Consider the following 27,840-nt stretch of genomic DNA (forward strand, 5'->3'; position numbering starts at 1 on the left):
ACCCCCCCCAAGGAACTTATCTAAATGTGTTGAGCACTTTGAACCCCCAAGGGCTTCACAGAAAGTTATAACAGAGCCGTAAAATTAAAAAAATCTATTTTTTCCACAAAAATGATCTTCAATGAGCTATAATTTTTCCATATTTCGGCTGACAAAGTCATGTGCGGGCTTGATTTTTGCGGGAAGAGCTGACGTTTTTATTGGTACCATTTTCGGGCACAACTTTTTTTGATCATTTTTTGAATGAACAAAAACCAGCAATTTAGGAATGCTTTTTTGCCCCCCCCCCCCCCCTCCGTTCCGCCTGTGGTAAAATTAGTATGGCAGCTTTATTCTTTGGGTCACTACGATCACTTTTTTTTTATGTTTTGGTGTTTTTGTACACAAAAACTTTTATAGAAAAAATATTTTTGCATCACTTTATTCTGCGAGCTATAACTTATTTTTTGCTGATGACGCTGTATAGCGGCTCGGATGACGTTTTCATCGGTACTATGTATATTCGTCTTTTTGATTGCGTGTTATTGCACTTTTTGCAAGCGGTATGATGATACTGCTTGGAAAAAGTATAATTTGCTACTTTTTTGTGTTTTTTCTACGGCATTCACTGAACGGGTTAACTAGGGTGACACTTATGGATGGGATTTTTACGGACGTGGCGATACCAAACGTGTATTTTTTTTATTTTATTTTTTTACATAAAAGTAATTTTTAGGGAATTTTTATATTTAATAATTTTCTTTTACATATTTCAAAAATTTTTTACCTTGTCCCTTTATGGGACTTTCACTTTCGCTTTAGGTATAATACATTACAATGCTCCAGCATTGTAATGCATTATACCAATGCTGAGAGCTGCTGACATCATGCTGTGAGCATGATCTCACCAGCTCTCCGTAGGTAAATTACCCTGAGGTTGTCATGACACCTCCGGGTCATCATGGCACAGGTCGGGCCCCGCGATTACATCGCAGGGACGCCGACCTGAGGCAGAGGGAGCCCTCTGCCTCCCCCTCTGAACGCTGCGATCATCAGGGGCGGTGGGGGCTCCGCTCCTAGCTGTCAGCGCAGGACGCTCAGCCACTGCAGCGCTGGGCTCCTACACTGATCAAGCAAGGAGAAGCTCAAATTTCATCTTCTCCTGCTGATCAATGCTGTGTTTTGTCTGTCAGATTGACAAACCAATCACAGCGCTGTGGGTGCAAGGGTCCCTGCCCCCTTTCTGTCGGCACTGAACTGAAACTGCGTGTTTACACGCAGTGACAGTTCAAAGGCAGGACGTGCAGAGTCCGTCATGGTGCTGAAAGTTACCTCCTGCCATGACGGACTGTGCACGTCCATAGACATTAAGGGGTTAAACATTTCTTAAACTATCCAATACTCTCTTTAGGTATATTTTTCTTTAAAGGAATGTGTCACATACATTTTTTTATTTTTTAAAATGACCAATAATACCACATACAAGGAACAAATATTGTCACCATGGCCAGACCACCTACTACCATCACATAGTGGCCAAATACTACAATACTGATCATTAATAAAAAAAAAAAAAAAGTGCCATTATACACAGGAGCTCTGTATATAGAATCAGTGTACAGGTAATACAGTGATCACTAGTGCCATACACAGGAGCTCTGCATATAGTGTCAGTGTACAGGTAATAATTGTCACCAGTGACATTATACACAGGAGCTCTGTATATAGTGTCACAGGTAATACAGTGATCACCAGTGAATTATACATAGGTGCTCTGTATATACTGTCAGTGTACAGGTAATACAATGACATTATACAAAGGAGCTCTGTATCTAGTGTATAGTGTACAGGTAATGCAGTGACTCACCAGTGACATTATACACCATGAAGACCAAGGAGATCTTAAAACAAGTCAGGCACAAAGTTGTTGAGAAGTACAAGTCAGGGTTGGGTTATTAAAAAAAAAAAAAAAAAAAACCCAATCTCTGATGATCCCCCAGAGCACCATTATATCCATCAAATGGAAAGAACATGGTAGCACCACAAACCTGCAGAGAGGGGGTAGCTCTCTAGTTATATGGAAAAATAAAATACATTTAACAAACTGATATAAACAAGTGATTGTTTTCTGCCAAAATTATCCTTTTCCTATATGTCCCAGTATATGTAGTTTCTTATTGATTAGGTTTCCACTTCTGTGTCTCCCACTTTTCAGGAGGAAGAGGAGCAACATCTGCACATCACTGTCATTTATGGGAGTTGAGAGCTATTTCAACATCTGAACATTTCACTATTCCTATGCAAGACCTCCACATCTCACCTGTACTCAGACATTTGTGTTATATCCAGTAGCTATGTCAAATGGTATTCCGTCTTAAAGAGCCTATCTGGTTTAAACAGTTGCCCTGCATTATGCCCAGTGCAGAGTCTGAGGGGGTGGTGCAGTTATGGTGGTACTAGGCAAAACACGGTGAGAACTACATCCACGCAGTGTCCCCCAGAAAGTGACTGATCTTAGTACTTACCTGTTAATGCCATGGTTTCCTCTTGAACCCAGAAACACATCTAAGTAACACACATGCCCAACCTGCCTTAGTAACTGCAGCTTTTACATGCTCTGGTGCAATGGAATACTTGGTTAAGGTTGGATCCTGCTTACTGGAGTTTTAGTTTTTCCTTTATAACAGTTCCTTGGACCTCCCAGCAACCAGCTGTAATTATGTAAAAACCTGCCATCAGTAGCTCAATTCCCCACTGTGCCCCCACAAAAAAAAATAAAGTATTATATTTGGTGTCTGATTAAATTGCATATACAGGTTGTCGTTTCCATACACTCTGTTCAGATTAAATAGCAGAGGTCCTGAACGATCGTTGGACATGACAAAAAGTAAAATGAAAGACTCTACTTATCACCATAAGAAAATAAAGTTTTAACTGTAGGATAAAAATTTATTTTGGACATTGAATGTACAGCACTGCAAAATAGTGCGGATTTAATTGAATTATTTCCAGGCATGGAGAATGAGATCATAATTTTAGTAATCTCACTTAAGTATGCGAGCCTCATCCCCACCGAATCCACTAATACATATAAATCTTGTAAGAGGCTAATGTTTTGCAGTCACTCTTAACACATCAGCGTCCGTGTGCTTTAAAGCCCAGCATTTCCATCTAGTAGGGAGGGTAGGAACTGTCCAACCCAAGCAGTCTGATGGGTCCTCAGCCAGCCAAGGACGGGTCATCTTTAGAACTTCTCAGGAAAGGATTCCATCTCCTCCTTGATCCGTTTCTCTACTAGCAGCATGAGCTGGCTGTCATTGGTTGGGATGTTGACACTAGCAAACACTTGCTTCTTGGTCTTCTTCGCTATAACACATTGGTTCAAAAAAAAAAAAAGTATTAGATCCACATGGGACGTTAATTATGTCTGGTCTACAACAACCATAAGCTGCAAAAAAAAATCCTTTACAATGTTACCAAGATAATGACCCTGTCATTCAATCACCATTGGGGCACAGTCAGATGACTGTATAAATCGGACTAATATCAGAACGCAGGGCAGGGATTGGTCGGCAGCTCTCCTGAACAATGCATGGAAATACATGAAGCGGTCACACTCAGGTTGGGAGAGTCGCCGGCCAGTCCACGTACAGCGCTCTTATCTCGACCGGCTGACTGCACTCTTATTATCGGACATAGTATTTTACTGTTTGCAAACTAATAAGTCATGCATATCAAATAAAAAGGTTCATGATGTGGTAGAATTGGGATAGTTAAGAACAGCTGCTTTAGTAAGTTGTGGTTGACTTACAGGGCAAGAGTACATGCAAAAGTAGCAGCCACCACCGTGACGCTGAATGGGGGTAGCCACACTAGTCACATAATACTGCAGCAGGCAAATGGCCATCTGCTGCATCTGTACCATCGAGGTAGATCATGGGGCTGTTGTGAAACCCAGAGAACTCTAAGCCCCTATTCATCCTATCCACTTGCTAATAGGTCACGAACACCTATACTAGATACCCCTTAAATTTTTTTTTTTTTTTTTAAATCTTCCAGCTCTCCTTTAAAGAAGTTGTCCACTACTTTGACAACCCCTTCTCATTCTCCACACTTGGCCCCGATAAAATAAAAAGCCTATACTCCACCTCCTGTGCTGGCAATATTCCCAATCAGCACTGGCATCACTTCCCCCTTTTTCAGACAAAATCAAACATGAAGAGGAAGTCTGAGTTGCAGCGGATCTCTGGCTTGCTCTTCATGTTCGATTTGTCTGAAGGCAGGGACAGTGACGCCAGTGCTGATTGGGCACCGAGTCACGTGTGACAACACCGCACAAGAGCCCCGAGGAGAGAAAGTGCCGACACCGTGGGAATGGTGCCGGTACGGGATGTGAGTATTGTCTATTTAAATCGAGGCCAAGCAAGGGATATGAGAAGTAGTGGACAACCCCTTTAATAACAATGGAGGTTAAAGAAATATTCCCATCTCACACATTTATTTTGCACCCAATGGCCATAGAGAAGTGGTCATAATTTCTAGTAATTTGGTTGAGAATTCCAACCACCTTTCCATTGACAGTGGAGCACATCAAGACCCAGTTCCTGAGACAGACATGGGTCTAATTGGTGGGATCCACTTCTACTATACAGTTACAGCACAACCTGTGGACATGATAAAATGTACAACATGGGAATACCCATTTAATGGCTGACCAAATCCAATTTAGGGTCTCCATGTTACTTGCGTAAGCTCAACACCAGATGTGAAGGCAGCCTTCGCAAACAACGTTGGATCTAGGAGTGCTGAGCCAAGGAGGCTGCTCACACTGCTGTCCACCCAGTATATCTAATCTAAAACTGGAGATGAAAGGTGTGTCGAGGGAAGAGGCTACTCGCATTGCTGTCTACCCTGTCTTCTAATACTAGAGATACCAGCGGTGCCGAGCTAAGAGGCCGCTCACACTGAGGTCCAATCTGTATATTTGATCCAATACTGAAAATACCAGTGGCAATGAATTAAGAAGAGGCTGCTCACACTGCTGTCCACTCAGTGTATCAGATCTAATACTAGAGATACCAGGGCTGCTGGGGTATGAAGAGGCTACTCATACAGCTGTCCATCCTGTCTTTCTGAACTAATACTAGAGATTCCAGGGGTACTGAGGTAAAAAGAGCTTGTTCCAACTGCTGTAATACAGGAGATACCAAGGATGCTGAGGCGAGAAGCAGTTGCTCACACTGCTGTCCACCTTGTGTATCTCATCTAATACTGAAGACATCATGAGGGTTATGGTGGTAAGAAGAGGATGCTCACAATACTGTCCACCCTGTCTATCTGATCCAATTCAGGAGATATCAAAGATGCTGGGGTAAAAAGCAGTTGCTCACACTGCTGTACACACCCTGTCCTTCTGATCTAATACTGGAGATACCTACTGTATTAAACTTTCATACCAAGTTTAAGAATGTGTATAACATTAGAAACTCAACATGTTCCCCTTTTGTCCTGCCATTGACTGATATGATACCAAATATGTACAGTGCCTTGCGAAAGTATTCGGCCCCCTGGAACTTTTCAACCTTTTCCCACATATCATGCTTCAAACAAAGTTACCAAATGTAAATTTTTGGTGAAGAATCAACAAGTGGGACACAATTGTGAAGTTGAATGAAATTTATTGGTTATTTTAAATTTTTTGGGAAATTCAAAAACTGAGAAGTGGGGCATGCAATATTATTTGGCCTCTTTACTTTCAGTGCAGCAAACTCACTCCAGAAGTTCATTGTGGATCTCTGTATGATCCAATGTTGTCCTAAATAACTAATGATAAATATAATCCACCTGTGTGTAATCAAGTCTACGTATAAATGCACATGCTCTGTGATAGTCTCAGGGTTCTGTTTGAAGCACAGAGAGCATCATGAAGATGAAGGGACACAACAGGCAGGTCCGTGATACTGTTGTGGAGAAGTTTAAAGCTGGATTTGGATACAAAAGGATTTCCCAAACTTTAAACATCCCAAGGAGCACTGTGCAAGCGATCATATTGAAATGGAAGGAGTATCATACCACTGCAAATCTACCAAGACATGGCCGTCCCCCTAAACTTTCATCTCAAACAAGGAGAAGACTGATCAGAGATGCAGCCAAGAGGCCCATGATCACTCTGGATGAACTGCAGAGATCTACAGCTGAGGTGGGACAGTCTGTCCATAGGACAACAATCAGTCGTACACTGCACAAATCTGGCCTTTATGGAAGAGTGGCAAGACGAAAGCTATTTCTCAAAGATGTCCATAAAAAAGTGTTGTTTAAAGTTTGCAACAAGCCACCTGGGAGACACACCAAACATGTGGAAGAAGGTGCTCTGGTCAGATGAAACTAAAATCGAACTTTTTGGCAACAATGCCAAACGATATGTTTGGAGTAAAGGCAATACAGCTCATCACCCTGAACACACCATCCCCACTGTCAAACATGGTGGTGGCAGCATCATGGTTTGGGCCTGCTTTTCTTCAGCAGGGACAGGGAAGATGGTTAAAATTGATGGGAAGATTGATGGAGCCAAATACAGGACCATTCTTGAAGAAAACCTGTTGGAGTCTGCAAAAGACCTGAGACTGGGACGGAGATTTGTCTTCCAACAAGACAATGGACCTGTTGAAGTGCATTGGCAAGGAAACGGCTGTTGTCCGTCTTTTTACATCTCTCCCGTGCCGATGCCTATGCTTTGTCAATATGAAATAAAGTGAATCATTTCAAGAGAACGGTGAGTGCCATCCTCCTGTCTTTTTCTTCTACAATGGAAGGGTTCACAAATAAATGTATCCAGGTGTTAGAATGGCCAAGTCAAAGTCCAGACCTGAATCCAATCGAGAATGTGTGGAAAGAGCTGAAAACTGCTGTTTACAAACGATATCCATCAAACTTCACAGAGCTCGAGCTGTTTGCCAAGGAAGAATGGGCAAGAATTTCAGTCTCTCGATGTACAAAACTGATAGAGACCTACCCTAAGAGACTTGCAGCTGTAATCGCAGCAAAAGGTGGCGCAACAAAGTAGTTAAAGGGGACGAATAATATTGCACGCCCCACTTTTCAGTTTTTGTATTTCCACAAAAATGTAAAACAACCAATAAATTTCGATCAACTTCACAATTGTGTCCCACTCGTTGTTGATTCTTCACCAAAAATTTACACTTGGTACAGTATCTTTATGTTTGAAGCATGATATGTGGGAAAAGGTTGAAAAGTTCCAGGGGGCCGAATACTTTCGCAAGGCACTGTATCTGGATACTTACATGTTTTTAATAGTTTTTTTAATAAAGAAACTATAATTTTTATTGGAACTTGGTGCCCTGTGAGATGGATCTTCCTCCTCTTTTTCCCCCATGTCTTTTTATACAGTTATGGTATAAAGTATACAGTGGCATGTAATAGTTTGGGCACATTGGATACATTTACTTTGTATTTTAGGCAAAAAACTTTTACATTTCAAAAAAAATATTACAAAAAGGAAAATGGGCTGATTAGATTAGATTAGATTAGATTAGATAAACTTTATTGATCCCGGAGGAAATTACAGTATTACAGCAGCAGAACAAAGATCAAGAACATTACAAGAACAATACACACTTTACAAAATAAGTCTATATGGACAGCAGATGCGGATAGACTGATGCAAAAGTTTGGGCAATAAGTCTATATGGACAGCAGATGCGGATAGACTGATGCAAAAGTTTGGGCACCCTGCATGGTGTTATGTTTGCATGAAGAATTTGTTGAAATTTAAATGAATATATTCCTCCCTCTACCCGGGAAATGTTCCTGTTCCATTGGCTCAAACAACGCCAAAGCATGATTGATCTACCCCCATGCTTAATGGTTGGCAAGATGTTCTTTTCCTGAAATTGTGCCCTTTTTTTCTACACATACCTTTGATAATTGTGGCCAAAGAATTCTATTTTACCCGCATCAGTCCACAGGACTTGTTTACAAAATTCATCAAGCTTGTTTACATGTTCTTTTGCATAGTTCTGAAGCGGCTGAATTTTATTGGGAGGATGCAGGAGAGGTTTTCATCTGATGACTCTTCCCTGAAGGCCTTATTTGTGCAGGTGTCTGTGAACGGTAGAACAATGTACCACAACTCCAGAGTCTGCTAAATCTTTCTGAAGATCTTTTGCAGTCAAGCGGGTGTTACGATTTAACTCTCTAGCAATCCTACGACCAGCTCTTACTGAAATTTTGCTTGGTCTTCCTTACCTTATCTTGGCCGCCACTGTTCCTGTTAACTGCTATTTCATAATTACTTTTCCAACTGAGGAAAGGGCAATTTGTATTTTCTTATAGCTGCTTTGTGGGCCTCTACCATTTTCAGAATGCTAGGCAGCTGCTTAGAAAAACCCACAGCTGCTGTTTTAAGGAGAGGGCATCATCCACATCAATTATAGAAGGAGGATGGCTATCAGCAGCAGGGAGGGGTATGGAGACCGCAGAAACCACCCCCATCAGAACAGACCAACAGGATTAACGTCCAACATGGCAGAACTTCAAAAGAAAGGGCAATGGCTAAAAGAAAAAAATGTAATAGATGTCCTCTCTAGCTAATAATCTGAAAGATTTGACAATTCCACATATGCTGGAATAAAAGCAGATGAAGGGCACAAAACAAGTTTGGAAATTGGTTAAAAAAAAAAAAAAAAAAAAAGACAATAGACTCTCACCTAATCTCTGTGCAAAAGAACCAGAAGTTGTATCAGATTTATCCCCAAGAATCAGCGAAGACAAAGGCATGGAGTCCTACAAATAAAGAGGGCAAGAAAAATGATTAGACCATTGCTGCCATCAGTCACGCATAATACAGGGAAATCATGCAGGTTGGCTTACACTACAGAGTGCACTGGGACAACAGAGGAGAAGACAAAGGTTTCGGGAGTGACGTGGGACACGTGTACATTTATACATGCAAGTTCTCAAATTAAAAACACAAAAACCGCCCAACACCCGAAATACACAACAGAAAGGGGATTTCTCCATGATAAATGGGAACGAGGACATACCTCCTGTGCACAAGTTCCACATTTGGCAAACGTAACCTAATATATAGTATGGAGATTAAAATATGTCCCTGAACCAACCCTGGGAATATGATACACGTCCATTAAAATGTGGGCTCTTTTCACATACAGAAAAATGCTAGGAAACACGTTCACTGTAGACATTTTGTATTCTTTCCTAATATCTGGATACCAAGCAGGGCTTCCACCATGCTTCCACCAATAGATGCCAGTGATTGCTACAGTCTAGTATAGTAGATCTTGTTACACAAATACAATACTACTGCAAACCAGCAGATGGCGCCATCTAATACAGGTTTTTCTGTACCTTGGTACAGCTCATTAATATATTGCTTGCATATAGAGTAGAGGAGTACAGGATCAGAAACACATGCTATATACTGTAGTCAAATATATATGTTTCTGCCCCAAGTCTTTCCAGTGTACAAAATCCCATAGGTATTCGTTTTCAAGTCTAATTCTTTTTGTCCAATTGTTTGTATGATTCAAAACTACTGTATACCTGGTAATCCACTGGGCTTAGTACTGGCCGAAAACAGTCTTTGTTCTGCTTCAAGGGATGTTCCAGTTTTAAGTTGCAATATCATTAATTAATACATTAGGGGATGCAGACAGAGGCGCAGGTTTTGCCGTTTGTATTCAGTCATTACCTTCTTTTCTCCCTGTTGTCCAAGAGCCATAACTTTTTTTTATTTTACTATCAACATATTCAGGACGAGTTATAGTCTTAAATGTTGCCACTTATTGTACTGGAAAAAAAGTTATTTGTGGGGAGTAATAAAGAAATAAACATATTTCCTTCACTGTTCAAATTTCATTTTTACGTTACATTTAATTTGCTGTACAGTAAAAAAAAAAAAAAGACGATTTATCGATACCAAATGTTTATTCTTTATCACTTTAGAAAACAAACGACAACTGTAAAAATTGGAAATTTGATGTGTCATTCTGAGTCTGAGATCCAGAACTTTATTTTTCCATTGGCTTCTCTCTGAGGCTTCATTTTTTTTTGTAGGGACAGTTGTAGTTTCCATTGGAACCATTTTTAATTTTGGGTTACGCAAGACTTTATGATAGACTGTTCTTCCATTTTTGGGGTGGAGACAAGGGACCATGTTACCGTGCAGGAAAAATAAAGTGATATTTTAAAATTTGAACTTTTACAAAGTTTATTTTATGCAATTTTTTCTTATTATTTCAACAATAGGAAAAGGAAGAGATTGTTTAGTTTTTAATGATAAAGTGGGGGTGCGACACCCGGCACAGCAGCCAATCACCTTCATGGGTGGACTTTAAATACAAGTTAAAAAAAATATATAAAAAGAGGGAAAAGTGAAGCAAAATTGCATTAGCAGGTGAGCCATCAGGGTAGGTCATACAGCATGAAGCAAAGACAAAAGCACCGTATGTCTGAATGAGGCCTTGAGGTCTATTTTCACAGATAGAACTCGTACCTATTACAGTCTTTGGGGCTGTTCACATGCCTGTGTGTTTTTGCCAACCAAGCAGTCTACCCCAAAACACGGAGATACGTTACATTTTGATGGAATCAGGAAACAAACCAGCCAATGCAAACCTGTGGGTCCATTCAAAAAAATATAAATAAAAAATACAATTGGACAATCAACATTCAGAGCCTGTGATGTGCTGTCCAATATTCAGGTTTGGTTGATAGAAGTCTGAGAACACTTCTACGCAAAAAAACTGGTAGAAAAAAAATGACAACAAAAATTCATGAAAATTTGATCCAAAACACAAATGAAAAAAAATTTCTTCATGTTTATACCTACAGGAAAAATCAGCAATGTGTGAATGAGGCCTGAGGTCAGGTTTAGCTAGCTATTATCAGCAGCACTTACAAAGTAATTTTGCCACTAGTGAAGCACGTCAGTGGTCTCATCCACTACACTGCCCTCACTTTCATGTCCCCCATTAAAGTATGCCAACAAAATGCTTCCCCCCAAAACACAGATGAAAGCCCCCACAGTAAATTCCTCCACACACACTATTAAGTCCCCAATACAGTGATGACCCCACATACACAAGGCCCCCAGTCCCACAGTACAGTATAACCCCCCACACACACAGTTGATGGCCCCTAAAGCTCCCCACACTTTGTGATGACTCCTCATCCCCTACAATCAATATGATGGCCCCACAGTATATATCCCCCGAACACAGTATATCTCCAGAATAAGTCATTTATTGACTGAAGTTGAAGCAGCGATGTCATCTCATCCGCCGCACTGAGACGCCACAGTTCAGACGTACAGTGAGAATCACAGGGAGCTGAAAGTTCCATGTTCCATCATTGCGTACAGCTATAGAAAGATATCAGGGCAGGTGTAGGGGCCTGGTACAGCATCGAAGCAGGGCAATCCCCTCCGATTCACGGGCTCCATAGCGACTGACTGGTCTGCCGATGTTGGCAGTATACCACGATTACAAAAAAAAAAAAAAATTTTCTCCACAGACCACCAAAATTTGTTCATGTGTACTTGCACATGGGCCAACATTGCCCAGTGTGCCATCCGCTGCCCTCATAGACAGCACACTGACCAAAAATACATTCATTTGGACATAGCCTACGGAAGGACTAGCACGCAGATTATCTTCTGCTATAGCCCATCAGTGTGTAAGGAATAGCTAGTTGTGCATTCGTACACACTGTGTGCCGTCTATTTGTCGGAACGATTCTTGGCATCCTCCTTAGACCCTTTTTGTCCACTTGTCATTTACATCCAGAGGATCCCCTTTCTCTGGGTGTTTTCCCTCTATCACATCATTTTTGGCTTAGCTTGTACATGATTTTACGAGGCTGGTAGTTTCTGAAAGATTGACCTCCATCTAGTCTAAGGGCTCATGCAGATGTCAGTGGATGACATATGTTTAATCACGGACTGGCCGAGCGTGACAGCCTCATGGAAATACATGAAGTTGTCACACTCCAGTCAAGAGGCCCGCGGCCAGTCCGTGCATTGTGGTCCATGATCAGACGGAGATCCACATACATCTGCATGAGCCCCAACACTGATGATTAGGTCTTGTGTGAGGTCACTCAACTCAATATCGACTCACACCGATCCACAGAAAAAATTATTTTATGCTGCTCTCTGAGGTGATAGTTCTAATTTCTATACAGGCAAGCTGCAGCCATGAGAGGCTAGGTGTCCATCAAAAGATGGCCATGTAAGTATTTATGTTTCAATTGCAGAACTAAAAATCCCAGATGGCCAAGAATTTTACGAACAAATTGGAAAACCATAATAAATCATTAAGATTTCATATTATTTACGTGCTCGGCCCATAATACTAACATGAACACATTGGCAGCATTTACCATGAAATGCAAAATTAAGAAAATTGCAAGTAGACTGAAAGAAGAAATAAATATATCTTTTTTATTTTTTTTTACAAAGAGGGAAAAGGGGACCTATTTTTAAGGAGTGTCCAGGAATTTTTGAATGGTTGGGAAACTTGGCTCCATTCCACTACACAATGACCCACTTTGTGCAAGGGTGGCCTTACTAATAGAATGGAAGGAAAAACCATTTGGCCCTGATGTTTCCAGGTCACTGTACATGACCTAAGGCAGCAAGTAATCATTAGGCGTCAACTGTCCTGGATTGCATGGAACTCCTGGGATGAAAGGGGGCGGACATTTTAGGATGCATCGGGCAGACGTACTGGATGGTTGGGGCTCACACATTCCCAGAAACGCTAATAACTATCTGCAATCCTGACAGCAGTACACAGAGAGCCAACACTCCAAAGTGACCGCAGTGGGCATCATGAGGCTATGTGCCCACGATCTGGCAGTATTTGAACGCAGCGTATGTTTGCCAAGTCCAAAACTCTACGCTTTATTGAACGCAGGTAAATCCGCACGTGTTCACTGAACCGTAGATTACTGCATCCAATACATTCTATTGATGTAATTTTTCTTGCGGAGACTCGCATCTCCGCAAGAGAAATTGACATGCTGCGGTCTTGCTATATGCGCAGAATGTCCACCTCCACAGGTGATCCGCAGGAGTCTGTGCTGTAACATCTGGCCGCTGCGGGTTTGACGCTGCACCTGTGCGCAGCATCCAAACCACAGCAACTCCAGATTGTGGGCATGTACCGATAACCATTTTGCATGGTTTGCTTACTAGCCTTTGTGTTGCATTGCCTATTGCTGGCAGCACACAGCCCTGAATCAGAGTATGTGCACAAGACATTTATTCAGGCAGGAGAACTCGCAGAGATTTTCCTCACGATGAAGACACTTCAGGAAACTCCTTTTCTCTGACATTTCATAATCCTGAAGTCTTTTTTTTTAGCATTTTGGGCTTTCCTAGAGGACTTCAGCGACCGCTGGTGGTCTTTTTGAGCTTTTTTCTATTGTGTTAAGTGGTGTCTTTTTACAGATGTTTTCCAGACCTTTTTCAAATGCCATTCAACAAAGAATAAATTACTAACATATTTTAATTTTCTTTTAAACCAAAACCGCTGGCAAAGCTTTGAAAAAGATGATCGGGTGTCTTATCAGCCCTCCTGTTGACTTGTATGGTAAAATATAGAGCGTCTTCAGAGCGGACGGCGCCTGAAGAATAGTCAGCTCACCTCTTCACATCTTTGGAAACCAGAGGCTTTTAAAAGACACTCAGACTGAGCACGTGCAGAGCAGGTCATTTTTCTTATGCTTATGGACATTCTTTTAGTTGGTGCCTGAAGCAAACATTGTGTGCACAAACCAATAAAGAGGTGGCCCATGGCCTATAAAGCCTTTATCAATATCTACCTTTAAGCCCTAATCACTGTCAGTTGTATAATTAAATTCACTACATGTCTCACAATACAGGTATTTCTGGTGTTTTTTTAACTTTATTCCCTGTGACTTTTCGTTTGAGAGGAGATTCAAAAGGGACATCACATGAGGATAGGGCTGCCCTCACCTCGCTGCAGTGTCTCCCTTCCTGAAAAAGGATATCAATGGGGGCTGCACTGCAGTCACTCACTACAGCTATGGTCACCACCATCCCCTGATGACATCCTGGGTCCGTAGAGTTGATCGAGAAATGAATACATCTTCAGTCTCTGCCACCTTTAGGCTGCGTGCACACGCTGCGGATTCCGCTGCGTTTCCGCAGCGTTTTTGGCCGCTGCGGACCCGCAGCAGTTTTAGCTGCGGTGTACAGTACCATTCAAATGAATGGGAATAAAAAAACGCTGTGCCGACGCTGCGGAAAAATCCGCGCGGATTTGCTGCGGTTTTGAATCCACAGAAAGAATTGCATGTCAATTCTTTCTGCGGAAACCGCTGCGGGTTCTTATCTCCACCATTGTGGAGATAGTGAATCCGCAGGACCAAACCGCAGGCAAAACCGCAGATAATCCGCAGGTCTTTGGACCTGCGGATTATCTGCGGTTTTTGCAAAATCCGTGCGGATTAATCCGCAGCGGATTCCGCAGCGTGTGCACGTACCCTTACAGTCTCTGCTTCTAACACCACACTCTCGTTCCCTGAAACTAATTGTCATCAGGTGGTAAAGATAGAAGCAGTGTGAGTAACAGCAGCCCCACCCCTGATGACAATTTGAGAGCTGTGGGGTGAAGCAGCGGTCACTCACACTGCTTCTATCACTGCTCTCAAATGAATCACCCTCAGGAGGCAGCACTGGTGTCACTCACACTGCTTCTATCACTGCTCTCAAATGAATCACCCTCAGGAGGCAGCATTGGTGTCACTCACACTGCTTGTATCACTGCTCTCAAATGAATCACCCTCAGGAGGCAGCACTGGTGTCACTCACACTGCTTCTATCACTGCTCTCAAATGAATCACCCTCAGGAGGCGGCGCTGGTGTCACTCACACTGCTTCTATCACTGCTCTCAAATGAATCACCCTCAGGAGGCGGCGCTGGTGTCACTCACACTGCTTCTATCACTGCTCTCAAATGAATCACCCTCAGGAGGCGGCGCTGGTGTTACACTGCTTCTATCACGGCTCTCAAATGAATCACCCTCAGGAGGCGGCGCTGGTGTTACACTTCTATCACTGCACTCAAATGAATCACCCTAAGGAGGCAGCACTGGTGTCACTCACACTGCTTCTATCACTGCTCTCAAATGAATCACCCTCAGGAGGCAGCACTGGTGTCACTCACACTGCTTGTATCACTGCTCTCAAATGAATCACCCTCAGGAGGCGGCGCTGGTGTCACTCACACTGCTTCTATCACTGCTCTCAAATGAATCACCCTCAGGAGGCGGCGCTGGTGTCACTCACACTGCTTCTATCACTGCTCTCAAATGAATCACCCTCAGGAGGCGGCGCTGGTGTCACTCACACTGCTTCTATCACTGCTCTCAAATGAATCACCCTCAGGAGGCGGCGCTGGTGTTACACTGCTTCTATCACGGCTCTCAAATGAATCACCCTCAGGAGGCGGCGCTGGTGTCTCTCACACTGCTTCTATCACTGCTCTCAAATGAATCACCCTCAGGAGGCGGCGCTGGTGTCACTCACACTGCTTCTATCACTGCTCTCAAATGAATCACCCTCAGGAGGCGGCGCTGGTGTTACACTGCTTCTATCACTGCACTCAAATGAATCACCCTAAGGAGGCAGCACTGGTGTCACTCACACTGCTTCTATCACTGCTCTCAAATGAATCACCCTCAGGAGGCAGCACTGGTGTCACTCACACTGCTTCTATCACTGCTCTCAAATGAATCACCCTCAGGAGGCAGTGCTGGTGTCACTCACACTGCTTCTATCACTGCTCTCAAATGAATCACCCTCAGGAGGCAGCACTGGTGTCACTCACACTGCTTCTATCACTGCTCTCAAATGAATCACCCTCAGGAGGCAGTGCTGGTGTCACTCACACTGCTTCTATCACTGCTCTCAAATGAATCACCCTCAGGAGGCGGCGCTGGTGTTACACTTCTATCACTGCACTCAAATGAATCACCCTAAGGAGGCAGCACTGGTGTCACTCACACTGCTTCTATCACTGCTCTCAAATGAATCACCCTCAGGAGGCAGCACTGGTGTCACTCACACTGCTTGTATCACTGCTCTCAAATGAATCACCCTCAGGAGGCGGCGCTGGTGTCACTCACACTGCTTCTATCACTGCTCTCAAATGAATCACCCTCAGGAGGCGGCGCTGGTGTCACTCACACTGCTTCTATCACTGCTCTCAAATGAATCACCCTCAGGAGGCGGCGCTGGTGTCACTCACACTGCTTCTATCACTGCTCTCAAATGAATCACCCTCAGGAGGCGGCGCTGGTGTTACACTGCTTCTATCACGGCTCTCAAATGAATCACCCTCAGGAGGCGGCGCTGGTGTCTCTCACACTGCTTCTATCACTGCTCTCAAATGAATCACCCTCAGGAGGCGGCGCTGGTGTCACTCACACTGCTTCTATCACTGCTCTCAAATGAATCACCCTCAGGAGGCGGCGCTGGTGTTACACTGCTTCTATCACTGCACTCAAATGAATCACCCTAAGGAGGCAGCACTGGTGTCACTCACACTGCTTCTATCACTGCTCTCAAATGAATCACCCTCAGGAGGCAGCACTGGTGTCACTCACACTGCTTCTATCACTGCTCTCAAATGAATCACCCTCAGGAGGCAGTGCTGGTGTCACTCACACTGCTTCTATCACTGCTCTCAAATGAATCACCCTCAGGAGGCAGCACTGGTGTCACTCACACTGCTTCTATCACTGCTCTCAAATGAATCACCCTCAGGAGGCAGTGCTGGTGTCACTCACACTGCTTCTATCACTGCTCTCAAATGAATCACCCTCAGGAGGCGGCGCTGGTGTCACTCACACTGCTTCTATCACTGCTCTCAAATGAATCTCCCTCAGGAGGTGGCGCTGCTGTCACTCACACTGCTTCTATCACTGCTCTCAAATGAATCACCCTCAGGAGGCGGTGCTGGTGTCACTCACACTGCTTCTATCACTGCTCTCAAATGAATCACCCTCAGGAGGCGGTGCTGGTGTCACTCACACTGCTTCTATCACTGCTCTCAAATGAATCACCCTCAGGAGGCGGCGCTTGTGTCACTCACACTGCTTCTATCACCGACGCCTAATAACGTCTCGTTTCAGAGAAAGAGACTGCAATGTTAGAAGCAGTGACTGTGACGGCGGTGATTGAAGATGGGGTCACTTCTCAATCATCTCAACAGAACCAGGTTCAGGGGACGGCAGTAGCTGCGATAAGTGACTACAGTGCCGCTGATGCCGTCCTGTTACAAGAGGGGGCAATAGTCTGCAGGGAGTGAGTGCAGCCCCAGCTTCCTATGACATCTCATTTGGGACTCCTCTCTGAACTGAAACAATACAGGAAGCAAAGTAAGAAAAACCATATAGGAAAAAGTGTTTATAACATATATATAGATAGATATTTATAAAGAGCTTTCAAGGTTTTGGACCACCCTCAGTCAGTGGGTTGTTCTGAAGGACCGACAGGAGACATTGTAACTCTTTATCTTTGTCTGAGATGATTTATGGCCACAAAAAAATCAAAGTAGAATTTGCTGTGAAGCAAGGAACCTGTAAAAGCCAACCGGTGCAAAATTTATAACAAAACCCAACAGCAAAAGATTATTTCAGCCCAAAATACATGTAATTAAGTTAAAAATAACAATCACTGCCCTCAAAAGGCGGCGGAGGATGACACGTTGGCCTGTATACACACAACCTCTATAGAACAGGCACTCACAAATCTGCTGCACATGGCCACCGCCAGATTACACAGCCTGGCCGAGAACCCGACCCACAGGAAGAAGCAGTCCTGCAGGCTCATGACGTGGAAGTGGACGAGCCGGTCACAGATCTTCTCACTGAAGTTGTGGATAGTGATGGGCCGGTGCGACAGCTCCATGGCTTCCATGCTTCTTCTCTGTGGCCGGTACCCGGCTTCCGGTGACGTCACCGGGTCATAGTCTCCCTGTATGTGTGACACTTCCGCCCACAACAAATATGGCCGCCGAGGAAGTTCCCGGGATGGTATAGCGTGCAGGTACGATGCGTGCGCTCCTCACGGTACGCCGAGCTGTCGTATGGAGTCCCGTCTGGAATATCTGGACAGGAGTCAGTCACAGCCCGCCATTTATGTGTATTAACGCTGCGCTAGGACACAGCCCCGGGTCCTTGTGAGTGGTGTTTTGCACAAGAGCATTTGGTGGCGGATTTTGAGCCTATATGTGTTTAGCAGTTTGTTTTTTAGCCTATAAGCTTATAGTAAAGTGCCAGAATATAAAAAAAACTCCAATTCAGAGCGTGCCGGGGTGTGCAAGACACCAGGAACCCGCAATACTCCGTGAGGAAAAAGAAGCCCTAGGAGAAAGGCCGCAGCGCTTGTGGCGAGTCTCAGGTTTCTCTTATTGTCTAATAGCGTTTAAAAAAAAAGCCGGAAAAACCCAAGTTCGGCTCCTTTCACATGGTGCGTTTTTGCGGCTTTTTTTCTGCACGTTTTCAGCTGTTTCACAGTAGCAGCAATGGCGGAGGTCTCCGAAATCTCATGCACACGTTGTTTTTTTTTTTCTCCTGACTGTTTTGTCAGAGAGCTGCGTCTTTGCAGAATGTCGCTTCTTTCAGTGTTTATTCAGCGCTTTTCGCCCATTCCCCTCCTGCGGAATATGTCGGCGCCATAGAAATAAAATAATTATCATTGCTTTAGTGCAAAAAAAATGCAGGTGTCAGGATTTGCTGCGTTTTTGATGAAAAAAGCTGCTAATGCAGAACTAGATTTTTTTTTTTTTAAGCAATAAACGTTATCAGCACGCACAAGAGACAAATGTGCCCTGGGAAAAACACTGAAAAAAACACAGCAAAACCTAAGTAAAACCTGCTTTTTTGTAAGCATCTTAAACACAGCTTAAATTTTACATTAAATAAATCCACAGCAAAAATGCAATGTGTGAACATAGCCTAAGGGAGGTGTAATGTGTGCAGGCTTTTTTTTTTCTTTTTTTGCATACAATAAGCAAATTCATGAAGATGGGTTTTCCCCCCAAATACTGGTGTAAAATACATTCAGATGTCAAAGTCAGTGAAAAACCCCAAGTTAACAACTTTTTTGGCCATGGTCTTCCCACGGAAAAATACTTGGGGGGAAAAAAACCCTGAAAAATGCAATGTTTTTTGTTTTTTTGTCCAAATTAAGGGAACTTTTCATTGGTTTTCCCAATGCAAACTAAGGCCACCACTGTCAATACCTCTTTTACACCCATGTACCAGTCTGTACATAAATCCCCAATCCCTCTGAGTATCACAAAAAATGCCTTTTCTAATCCCCCAAATGGAGCGGTCCAGTCCAGTGGGCTTCTTTGGTCCTGCTTGGCGGCCACACAATCGCTTTTGTCCTGCCCTGCTTCATGTGGAGCATCTTATGACACTCTGAGGGTCTGTAATGGTCACGCATCACTGTCTCTTCCTCGGCCGTATAAGTGATCTATAGCCGGTGCGGGCAGCTCACGTCCTCTTGATTAACTATACATCTGATGGAGGGGCCCGTGACGCCAGTACTGATTGCGTGCAGGGCTCACGTGTCGTAACAAGCTCACGTGAGAATCGGGAACGCATGTGCTGACGCCGCTGGAACGCTTCCGGCCAGGAGATGCATGCAGGTGCTGTTATTTTATCATGTGGAATGAGGAGGGGTTGTCCTACTAGTAGACAACTCCTATAAGTCACTGAAGAATATCTATTAATATGAGATAACATTCCCCTGGCAAATAATTGAATGTTATTTTCGGTTACCTCTGATAATTATTTGGTGTGTGTGTTTTTTTTTGTTTTTGTTTTTTTTTTTATATATATATCTAGGTCATTGAACAGCAGATATGGCGGGATATCATTCCTTAATCGGTTACCCCTGGATCATTGACTGCATTGCTAATTATGACAGTACAGCTGATAAGCAAAAGCCAGTCCCCGGTCAGGTAGTGGAGGTAGGTTGTGTAAGATTTCATGATTTGTTCCAAATAATTCGGACACGCAGCACAAGTAATGGTCTATGTACGTTCTCTTTCTTGACTCTCCTCCTTGTTACTGTGTCCAATAACGTGGCATACTACAACAACGCCTTAGGCTGGGTTCACACGTGGCGTTTTTTTCGCGTTTCCGCGGCTGTTTTAACCGCGTGATTTTGCCGCGAAAAATAAGCATCCCATGCATTCCTATGGGATTCCGCAATGCTGTGCTAATGCTGCGGTTTTTACCGCGGCGGAATCGCTTCGCGGTAAAAACCGCAGCATGCTCATTAATTTGCGGAATCGCGGCGATCCCGCACCCATAGGAATGCATTGTTCCACTTATTTCCCGCATGTGGCTGTGCACAACATGCGGAAAGTAAGCAGAACATTTGCGGATGGTACCCATGGTCCGGAGGAGAGGAGACTGTCCTCCGGGCTTTGGGTACCATATCCCTGTAAAAAAAAGAATTTAAAAATAAAAAATATTGTTATTCTCACCCTCCGGCGTCCCGCGCAGCCTTCCCGCTTCTCTTCACGCTCCCGTTCCCAGTAGTCCTTTGCGAAAATGCCCGCGATGGCGTCCGATCTCGCGGGATCGTGAAGTCTCGCGGTCATTCGCGCGACGTCATCGCGAATAACCGCGAGACGTCGCGATCCCGCGAGAACTGACGTCATCGCAGGCATTTTCGCAAAGGATTACTGGGAACGGATGCGCGGGACGTCGGAAGGTAAGAATAACACCGTTTTTTATTTTTTTTTTTACATTTTATCTTTTACTATTGATGCTGCATAGGCGGCCTCAGTAGTAAAAAGTTGGTCACACTCGTCAAACACTATGTTTGACGAGTGTGACCAACCTGTCAATCAGTTCTCCAAGCGATGCTACAGATCGCTTGGAGAACGCTAGCATTTTGCAAGCTAATTACGCTTGCAAAATGCTAGTTTTTCCGCGGGAAAATCACGGGAATTTAAAATGCGATTTTCCCGCGGACTGGAATTCCGGAATTCTCGCGGTAATTTCCGCGAGAGTTCCGGTACGTGTGCACTTAGACTAATTGTTTTTATTGTTTTTTTTCTTTAGCAATAATTTGAATCAGTTGAGTCATTCAAAACTTTATTCAGGCATTTCAGTAATGTTTTATATAACTTAATAAATTGGAGTAAAATTAACTTTCTTTATCACTTCATTGGGGGACACAGATTACCATGGGTGTATGCTGCTGCTGCTAGGAGGCTGACACTATGCAAAAACAAGAAAATTGGCTCCTCCCCGGCAGTATACACCCACCGACAGGCACCAAGAACCTCAGTTTGTGCTTAGTGTCTCTAGGAGGCGGACCGGGATCTTCCCAGATCCGCAGTTATGATTTCTTTTTCCTTTTAGGGTTTTAGTCAAATGTTTTTAATCTTTTCTCATTTATTTTTCAGGTTCACCGTCGGGAAACAGGGTGTAAGTACCACCCTGATTTCCCGTATCAGGCGGCTGAGCGAGCAGTGTGGTGTCACCCACATCGCAACTTTCAGTACCGCAGGCAGGACCTTTTCCCTATCACCCTCAGGTGCTATGGGCTGATGACAGGTGGCCGGTCCTTGCCAAAACACCTCCTCACCCCTCTCCCGAGACAGGGCTGAGAGGAAGACGGCGGTCGTCTGTGGTCACCTCCTTCTCTTCTAGCAAGAGGTTAACACCGTCTTCTGCATGATGCGGGTAAGAGGACCTTTCCCAGCGGCCTGCCTTCTACGCATGGGCCCCTGTGGTCATCCTCTTCAGGGACGTCAGGTAAGACTCTGAACGATCCCTCCAGCCCCGCATGTCTCAGGGAGCACCTTCAGTTTCATTCTCTTTTTGAATCTCCCACCCCTGCCAGCCGCGCGCCTCATCCTCAGCCGCGCACTTTTCTATGCAGGGGGACACATCAGCCGGTGATTACACACTCGGGGGGGGGGGGGGGGGGGGGGGGGCTTTCAGAGCGTTGTAAGCGCAAGATCACCTTTATATATCGGCGCCGCAGGCATCTTATCTTCTCGGTGTAGAAACTCAGGCGGGGAGGAGACCGCGTTACTTTCACTTTCAAAAGGCTCCTTCCTCCCCGCTCTGAGCGCGCTCATTTCCACTATCTGAGCGCGCTTTTTTCGCGCTCTTTTTAGCCCATCACAGGGCGCCTTTATCTTTTGGGGCGTCAGCTCCCCTGCTTACAGCGCCCCTCCGCTGTCTTTATCCAACCATGCTCTGGCGCTAAGCTCCTCCCACCGAGTTCGTCAGCCAGCTTCCTCTGCAACTTTTCTTCACTTCCTGCGCTGCTTGGGGATACTTCGGCGTCCTGCTGCTCGTCAGATTCTCGGTAGGTTCTGCTTTGAGGCTCAAAATTGGCTCTCCTCTGCAGTTTCCTCCCTATTTCGTGCGGCCATACGGCGCAGCCTACCTATGCTCAACCCTTCAAGGGTTCTCAGTTTTAGACCCACCGCTACTCACTACGCCTGTGCACGCTGTAAAAAGAAGTGGGCATCAGGTCAGTCGTCTCCCTTCTGCCCGTCCTGCAGCCCTTCAGCTATGTCGGCCTCTCAGGAGCACACAGATTCCTGGGAGGAGGCCACTCCACCTCCCCCCTAGAGTGGGCCGTTGCAATGTCTCAGTCGGTCTCTGATCTGACTAAAGTCTGTCAGTCCCTGGTTCATGTCCTAGAACGTTTACCTCAACTATCTACAGCCACCTGTGTGCCGACCGCCTCTCACGGTGAGTCGCCCACACCTGACCGCGACCTTCAGAGGGACAGACCAGGTGGGAGTTCTAGGAAGCGGGCTCTGTCTAGCTCATCCTCCAGCTCGCGGGGCCCTTCTGCTTCACCCAGGTTTCCGTCTCCTTCTTCAGAAGACGACCTTAGGTCAGACGACGATTCCCAATCGGGATCTAGTTCAGAAGCCGATAACATATCTAAAACACGGGACATGGTCGATAGTCTCCTTTCGGCTATCTTTCAAACCCTTGAAATTAAGCAAGATAAGGCCCCTCCTCAGGAATGTTCTGTCCCCTTTAAACGAGCAAGGCCTCCATCCCAGACCTTTCCAAACCACAAAGAGTTCGATACTACACTATCCAAACATTGGGAGCACCCTGAGCAACGCTTTTCAGGCCGCAGGTACTTAGATGTGCTGTACCCCTTTGATGTGGATTTGCTCACAAAATGGACCAAAGCTCCCGAAGTGGATCCTCCTGTTTCTCGCATAGCCTCTAAGACGGTTATATCCAGGGTGGATTTGATTTAAATCTGATTTAAATCACGATTTAAATCACTAGTCAGTAAGGCTTGATTTAAATCAGTGATTTAAATCAAAGTTTCTACCTAAACTAGTTCTTGCTACTTTAACATGCAAGTAGATGAAGATTTTTAGAATCACTTTTTATTACTTTTTTCTCCCCAGTTTAATGGGTTAATCATTCATATTTGGACACCACTGTTCTGTTGTACTTAGGAAGGAGAAAAAATAATCCTGACCTTAATAACAATTTAAATAGATTTATTCAACTGAAACAATAACAACATTACAGCATAAGTTATTTGCTTAAACAAACATCCATGTTTGTTAACTAATTTGGCTAAACAAAATATATATATATTTTAAGAAACTTAGACTGTCAGCCCAGCCGACACATGAAAAACTTAAATACTACTGTCCCTGCTGTCCTCTGTACCTCACTTGTCGTCATCTTCATCATCATCTTCTTCTTTGTTCCTATTCATAATCTGGAAAAGAAAAACAAGCTTTCCTGCTTTATTGGGTCCCAACCGATTTCTCAATTTAGAATGAATGAGTCCAAAGGAAGAGAATATTCTTTCAACGCCTGCAGAAGAAGCTACTGCTGTTAAAAGTGAAATCATTACTTGAACAGTCTCTAAATCCAAGCGCTTAAGTGACTTCCACCAGTTTACTGGTGTGACCTTCCTTAAAATATCTTCAGCAAACATATATTTCTTGAATGGTTCCCCCTTAGCTCTGAAGTTTATTATAGTTGGCATTAAAGATGGATGATTGCTGGATACCCATGTCATAGCTAACTCCTCTTCCTCAGCACTTAGGTTTTGACCCTGATATTGGATATTGACAATATTTGCCAAAAAATGAGCTGGAGTCAGTGCTTGTCCCATTCGTTTGTTTACTGCTTGTAATTTAATTCTGTCCATGTTTAGTTCTGTTTTTAAGTGTTCACTCAGTTCCTTCCAAATTTCAACAGCATCCGCAATAAAACAGCTATTTTTCTGTATTTTGTTTAAAGCTTGAGAGATGGGTTCCAGGAAGCTCAGCATATGTTCAACATTTCTCTTAAGCCCAATGTTGAGGATTTTGGCCGTGACAGTGCCATCTATTTTATCTCGATTTTCTTCACAAAGTGTCATCAGAATAGGCCAGTTTTTGATATACTGCTCAAAACAGTCCACCACAGAGTTCCATCTAACATCTTGTGGGAGCGTTAGCTTGGTTCCACCCATCCTTTTCAGAGCTGCTGCAGCAAAATGATTATTACGGAAGTATTTAGCATTTTCAACAACATTAGCCTTTATTTCTGGAACACTTAAGTCTTTGGCTAAGAGGTGCAGCAAATGAGCACTGCAACCATATGTTATTAGCAGCTTTGTATTCCCTCCCTGCTCTTCTAAATCTCTTCTCATCTTGGATACGTTTGCAGCATTGTCAGTGACCAAACTGCGTACTAGACATTTGAATTTTTGTTCACATGTCGTTATAGCTTTTACTGCCACTTCTTGTAAGTATTCTGCTGTGTGTGCATTTCCTGACGTATCAGTTGTTTGTGCAAGGAAGACTTTACCTTCTTTTGTTGTTATACAAGCACATACAATAGGATCATTGTGGACATTACTCCAACCATCAATACTTAGGTTAACAATTTTACCCTCCAGAGCTGTTGCACATTGCTCCATTTCTCTGTCATACACTTGATCCAGCAGTTTCCCTGCAACATCAGCTCTGCTGGGTGGACTGTATCCTGGTCTCAGTGACTGAACCATATTAATGAAATGTGGGTTCTCAGTCAGACGGAAAGAAGAGTTCGTTGCATAAATAAACTGGGCAATTTTTTCATCAATCAACTCTTTTTCTAATCTGCTAGTTCTTATCACAAACCTATCTATGGTGGTTCCAGGAGGTAAAGGTTTTTTCTTCCTTTTGGGTGATGGTGATATGTGGCTGTGGGTGTCTGATGATGATGCTGCTAATGAAGCACTATCCTGGATGGATAACTCTGAAACTGTAGAACAGGATGATGGTGATCTTGGAGGTGGATAGTTTCCAGAATCCATGAATTCCCCTAAACAAAAAAAAGTTTCCAGAATCCATGAATTCCCCTAAACAAAAAAAAGTCAATGCTGTTATTTTATTGTTTATACAATTTCTGCTTATTGTACACAACACATCACTGCCCCTGCCCCAAAAGGAATATTTGTTTTTCTTCATAACTGTACCAAATGACAGTAACATGCAGTAATAATAAGAAATATAATTTTTCTCACACATGACAGTTCAGTCTTTAGAAATAGGATTCAATAAAAATGTTTACCAACCTGAAGATCCTGCCTGTTCAGAAGTGTTTCTTTGGTCATCTTCATCACTGCACTTCTCATGATGTTGCCTCATTCGCGCCACCAGGCCTTGCATCTCTTTGTTGCATCGTTTGCATTTTGCACGCATGCCTGCCTTAACGATAGGCGAAGGAGCTTCATTAAAATATTCCCAAACTGGGTCTCTTTTACGGCCTGCTGCCATTATAAGGAAAGAATGTAATAAACCTCAGATCGTACACACAAACAGATCCAGACTTGTCTGTCTGTGGCTATGCTGCAGTATTGTGCTCAAAGTTTCACTTTCATTTTCTTGTCTGCTTGCCCTTCCTCCTCCTCCTCACACTTAGATTCACATTCTTCTTGTGTTGTGCAGATCTATTCCACTCCAAACAATCAGAAACATATTGTCTAACTTCTTGGACTTGGCACTGAAGGGGTTGCTTCTGTATTCATAGGTTTGTAGAACAATAGGATTAAGGTCTTTTTCTCAACTCTGTTCATGTTGTAACATTTTTGCCGTGAAGAAGAGGCTGGGACCTCGGCGGAGTCAAATTCAGTTTTGAGAACTGCGTAAGTAAAGCGAGCGTCTGTGATAATATAGGAGAGAAACTGCCCACTAATCCTACAGAAACCTCTGGAAGAGCATGGTATTGTGAATGTTACTCATATACAGCCTTTATTCTACTGAGTTAAACAACTCAGCTTTATCTCATGATGGAAGAACCTTTGGATGGTAAAATATTTTTTTTTTTTTTTTAATTTTTTTTTTAAAAAAACATTGATTTTTATCCACCCTGGTTCTATCCCTCCCAGATGGGGCATCGCTTAAAGATCCAACAGGCAGATAGAATCTCTGGCAAAATCAATTTTTGAGGCATCCGGCGCCTCCCCCTGTCCTATTTTCGCATCCGCCTGGGTGGCGAAAGTAATTTCAGCTTGGGCTAAAATTCTTCGCAGGGGCATCTTAGCGGCAGCTCCTCATGTGGGTAAATACCGTTTGGCCGCCTCCTTGGATGCGGCCGGGAGCGTAGCAAGGGCTAACTGCAACGTAGTAGCCATACGCTGAGTCCTTTGGCTAAAGTCATGGAATGCAGATACCACTTCTAAAAAGTCGCTTACCAACCTGCCATTCCATGGTTCTAGGCTCTTTGGAGCCAAGCTGGATCAGATAATTTCCGATGCCACTGGTGGTAAAAGCACTTCTCTTCCCCAGTCTCGACCTAAACGTTTTGTTAACAGAAAAGGTTTTCGGCCGTTTAGGCCTTTTCGTCCCTTCTCTTCCACAGAGAGATCTGCCCAGCAAGATCGGCCTTCCGCCTCTAGGGAGCGGGAGCAGAAAAAAACATCTTACAAACCCGCTCCCCGCTGGAGATCGAGAGGATAATACTCCAGGTCTTCAGGCGCCCGTTCCGGTAGGTTTTCCTCCAAGTAATGGGTCACCCCCACCTGGAAATCTTTCCAGGGTGGGAGGCAGACTTTCCTTTTTCAGGGACGCTTGGCTGTCGGTTGTCGACGACGCTTGGGTCAGGGAAATCATCTCATCCGGATACAAAATCGAATTTGCTTCCCCCCCCCACACAGACGTTTTTCCTGTCTCGATCTCCAAGACAGCAGTCCCAGATTCCAGGGTTCTTTCAGGCCGTCTCCTCCCTTCTTGCTGCCGGAGTTATCGTTCACGTGCCTCCAAACGAACGGTTTTCAGGTTTCTACTCAAATCTTTTCATAGTTCTGAAGAAAGACGGCTCCCTTCGCCCAATCCTGGACCTCAAATTGCTCAATCGCCACGTGAAGATCTTCCACTTCAAAATGGAGTCCCTTCGATCGGTGATAGCCTCAATGGAACCCAGAGAATTTCTCTGCTCTGTGGACATACGGGATGTCTACCTTCACGTCACGGTTTGTTTGCAACATCAGAAATATCTTCGCTTTGCGATACAGGAAAATCATTATCAATTTACAGCCCTGCCCTTCGGCCTTGCTTCCGCTTCCCGTGTCTTCACGAAGGTAATGGCAACAGTCATGGCCATTCTCCGTTCCAGAGGGATTCTTATTATCCCTTATTTAGACGATCTGTTGATCAAGGGGTCGTCCCGCCTAGTCTGCCTTCAAAGTCTTCAGATAACTCTGGATACCCTTGCCAGGCTAGGATGTTTAGTCAACAAAGAGGTCCATTCTGAGCCCTACTCAGCGACTGACCTTTCTGGGCATGG

At 44.0% G+C, this 27,840-nt stretch overlaps 2 protein-coding genes across 4 annotated transcripts in view; one reads left to right on the forward strand and one right to left on the reverse strand.

The window, feature by feature from the left end:
• Window positions 1-2,902: 2,902 nt before the first annotated feature.
• On the reverse strand, window positions 2,903-18,045 carry PSMG4 (proteasome assembly chaperone 4). Its single transcript, XM_073550124.1, has 3 exons — window positions 17,798-18,045; window positions 8,706-8,781; window positions 2,903-3,345 (listed from the first exon to the last, which is right to left on the reverse strand). Exons 1-3 carry the CDS (start codon window positions 17,966-17,968, stop codon window positions 3,224-3,226), a joined length of 369 nt encoding a protein of 122 aa, XP_073406225.1. The 5' UTR covers window positions 17,969-18,045; the 3' UTR covers window positions 2,903-3,223.
• Window positions 17,970-27,840, forward strand: part of ACD (ACD shelterin complex subunit and telomerase recruitment factor) — a 141,986-nt gene continuing 132,115 nt past the window's right edge. For 2 of the 3 annotated variants that reach the window (XM_073550123.1, XM_073550121.1), the window contains exons 1-2: window positions 17,970-18,097; window positions 19,906-20,030. In XM_073550123.1, coding sequence (XP_073406224.1) covers window positions 19,923-20,030 — 108 coding nt within the window. In that variant the 5' untranslated portion in view covers window positions 17,970-18,097; window positions 19,906-19,922. Of the gene's footprint in view, window positions 18,231-19,905; window positions 20,031-27,840 lie in introns of all 3 variants that reach the window. The other variant, XM_073550122.1, reaches the window with a different exon arrangement.

This window comes from Dendrobates tinctorius, unplaced genomic scaffold (genome assembly GCF_039654945.1).
Source record: "Dendrobates tinctorius isolate UK_male_01 unplaced genomic scaffold, ASM3965494v1 ptg000163l, whole genome shotgun sequence".
In the NCBI taxonomy this organism is placed as follows: Eukaryota; Metazoa; Chordata; class Amphibia; order Anura; family Dendrobatidae; genus Dendrobates; species Dendrobates tinctorius.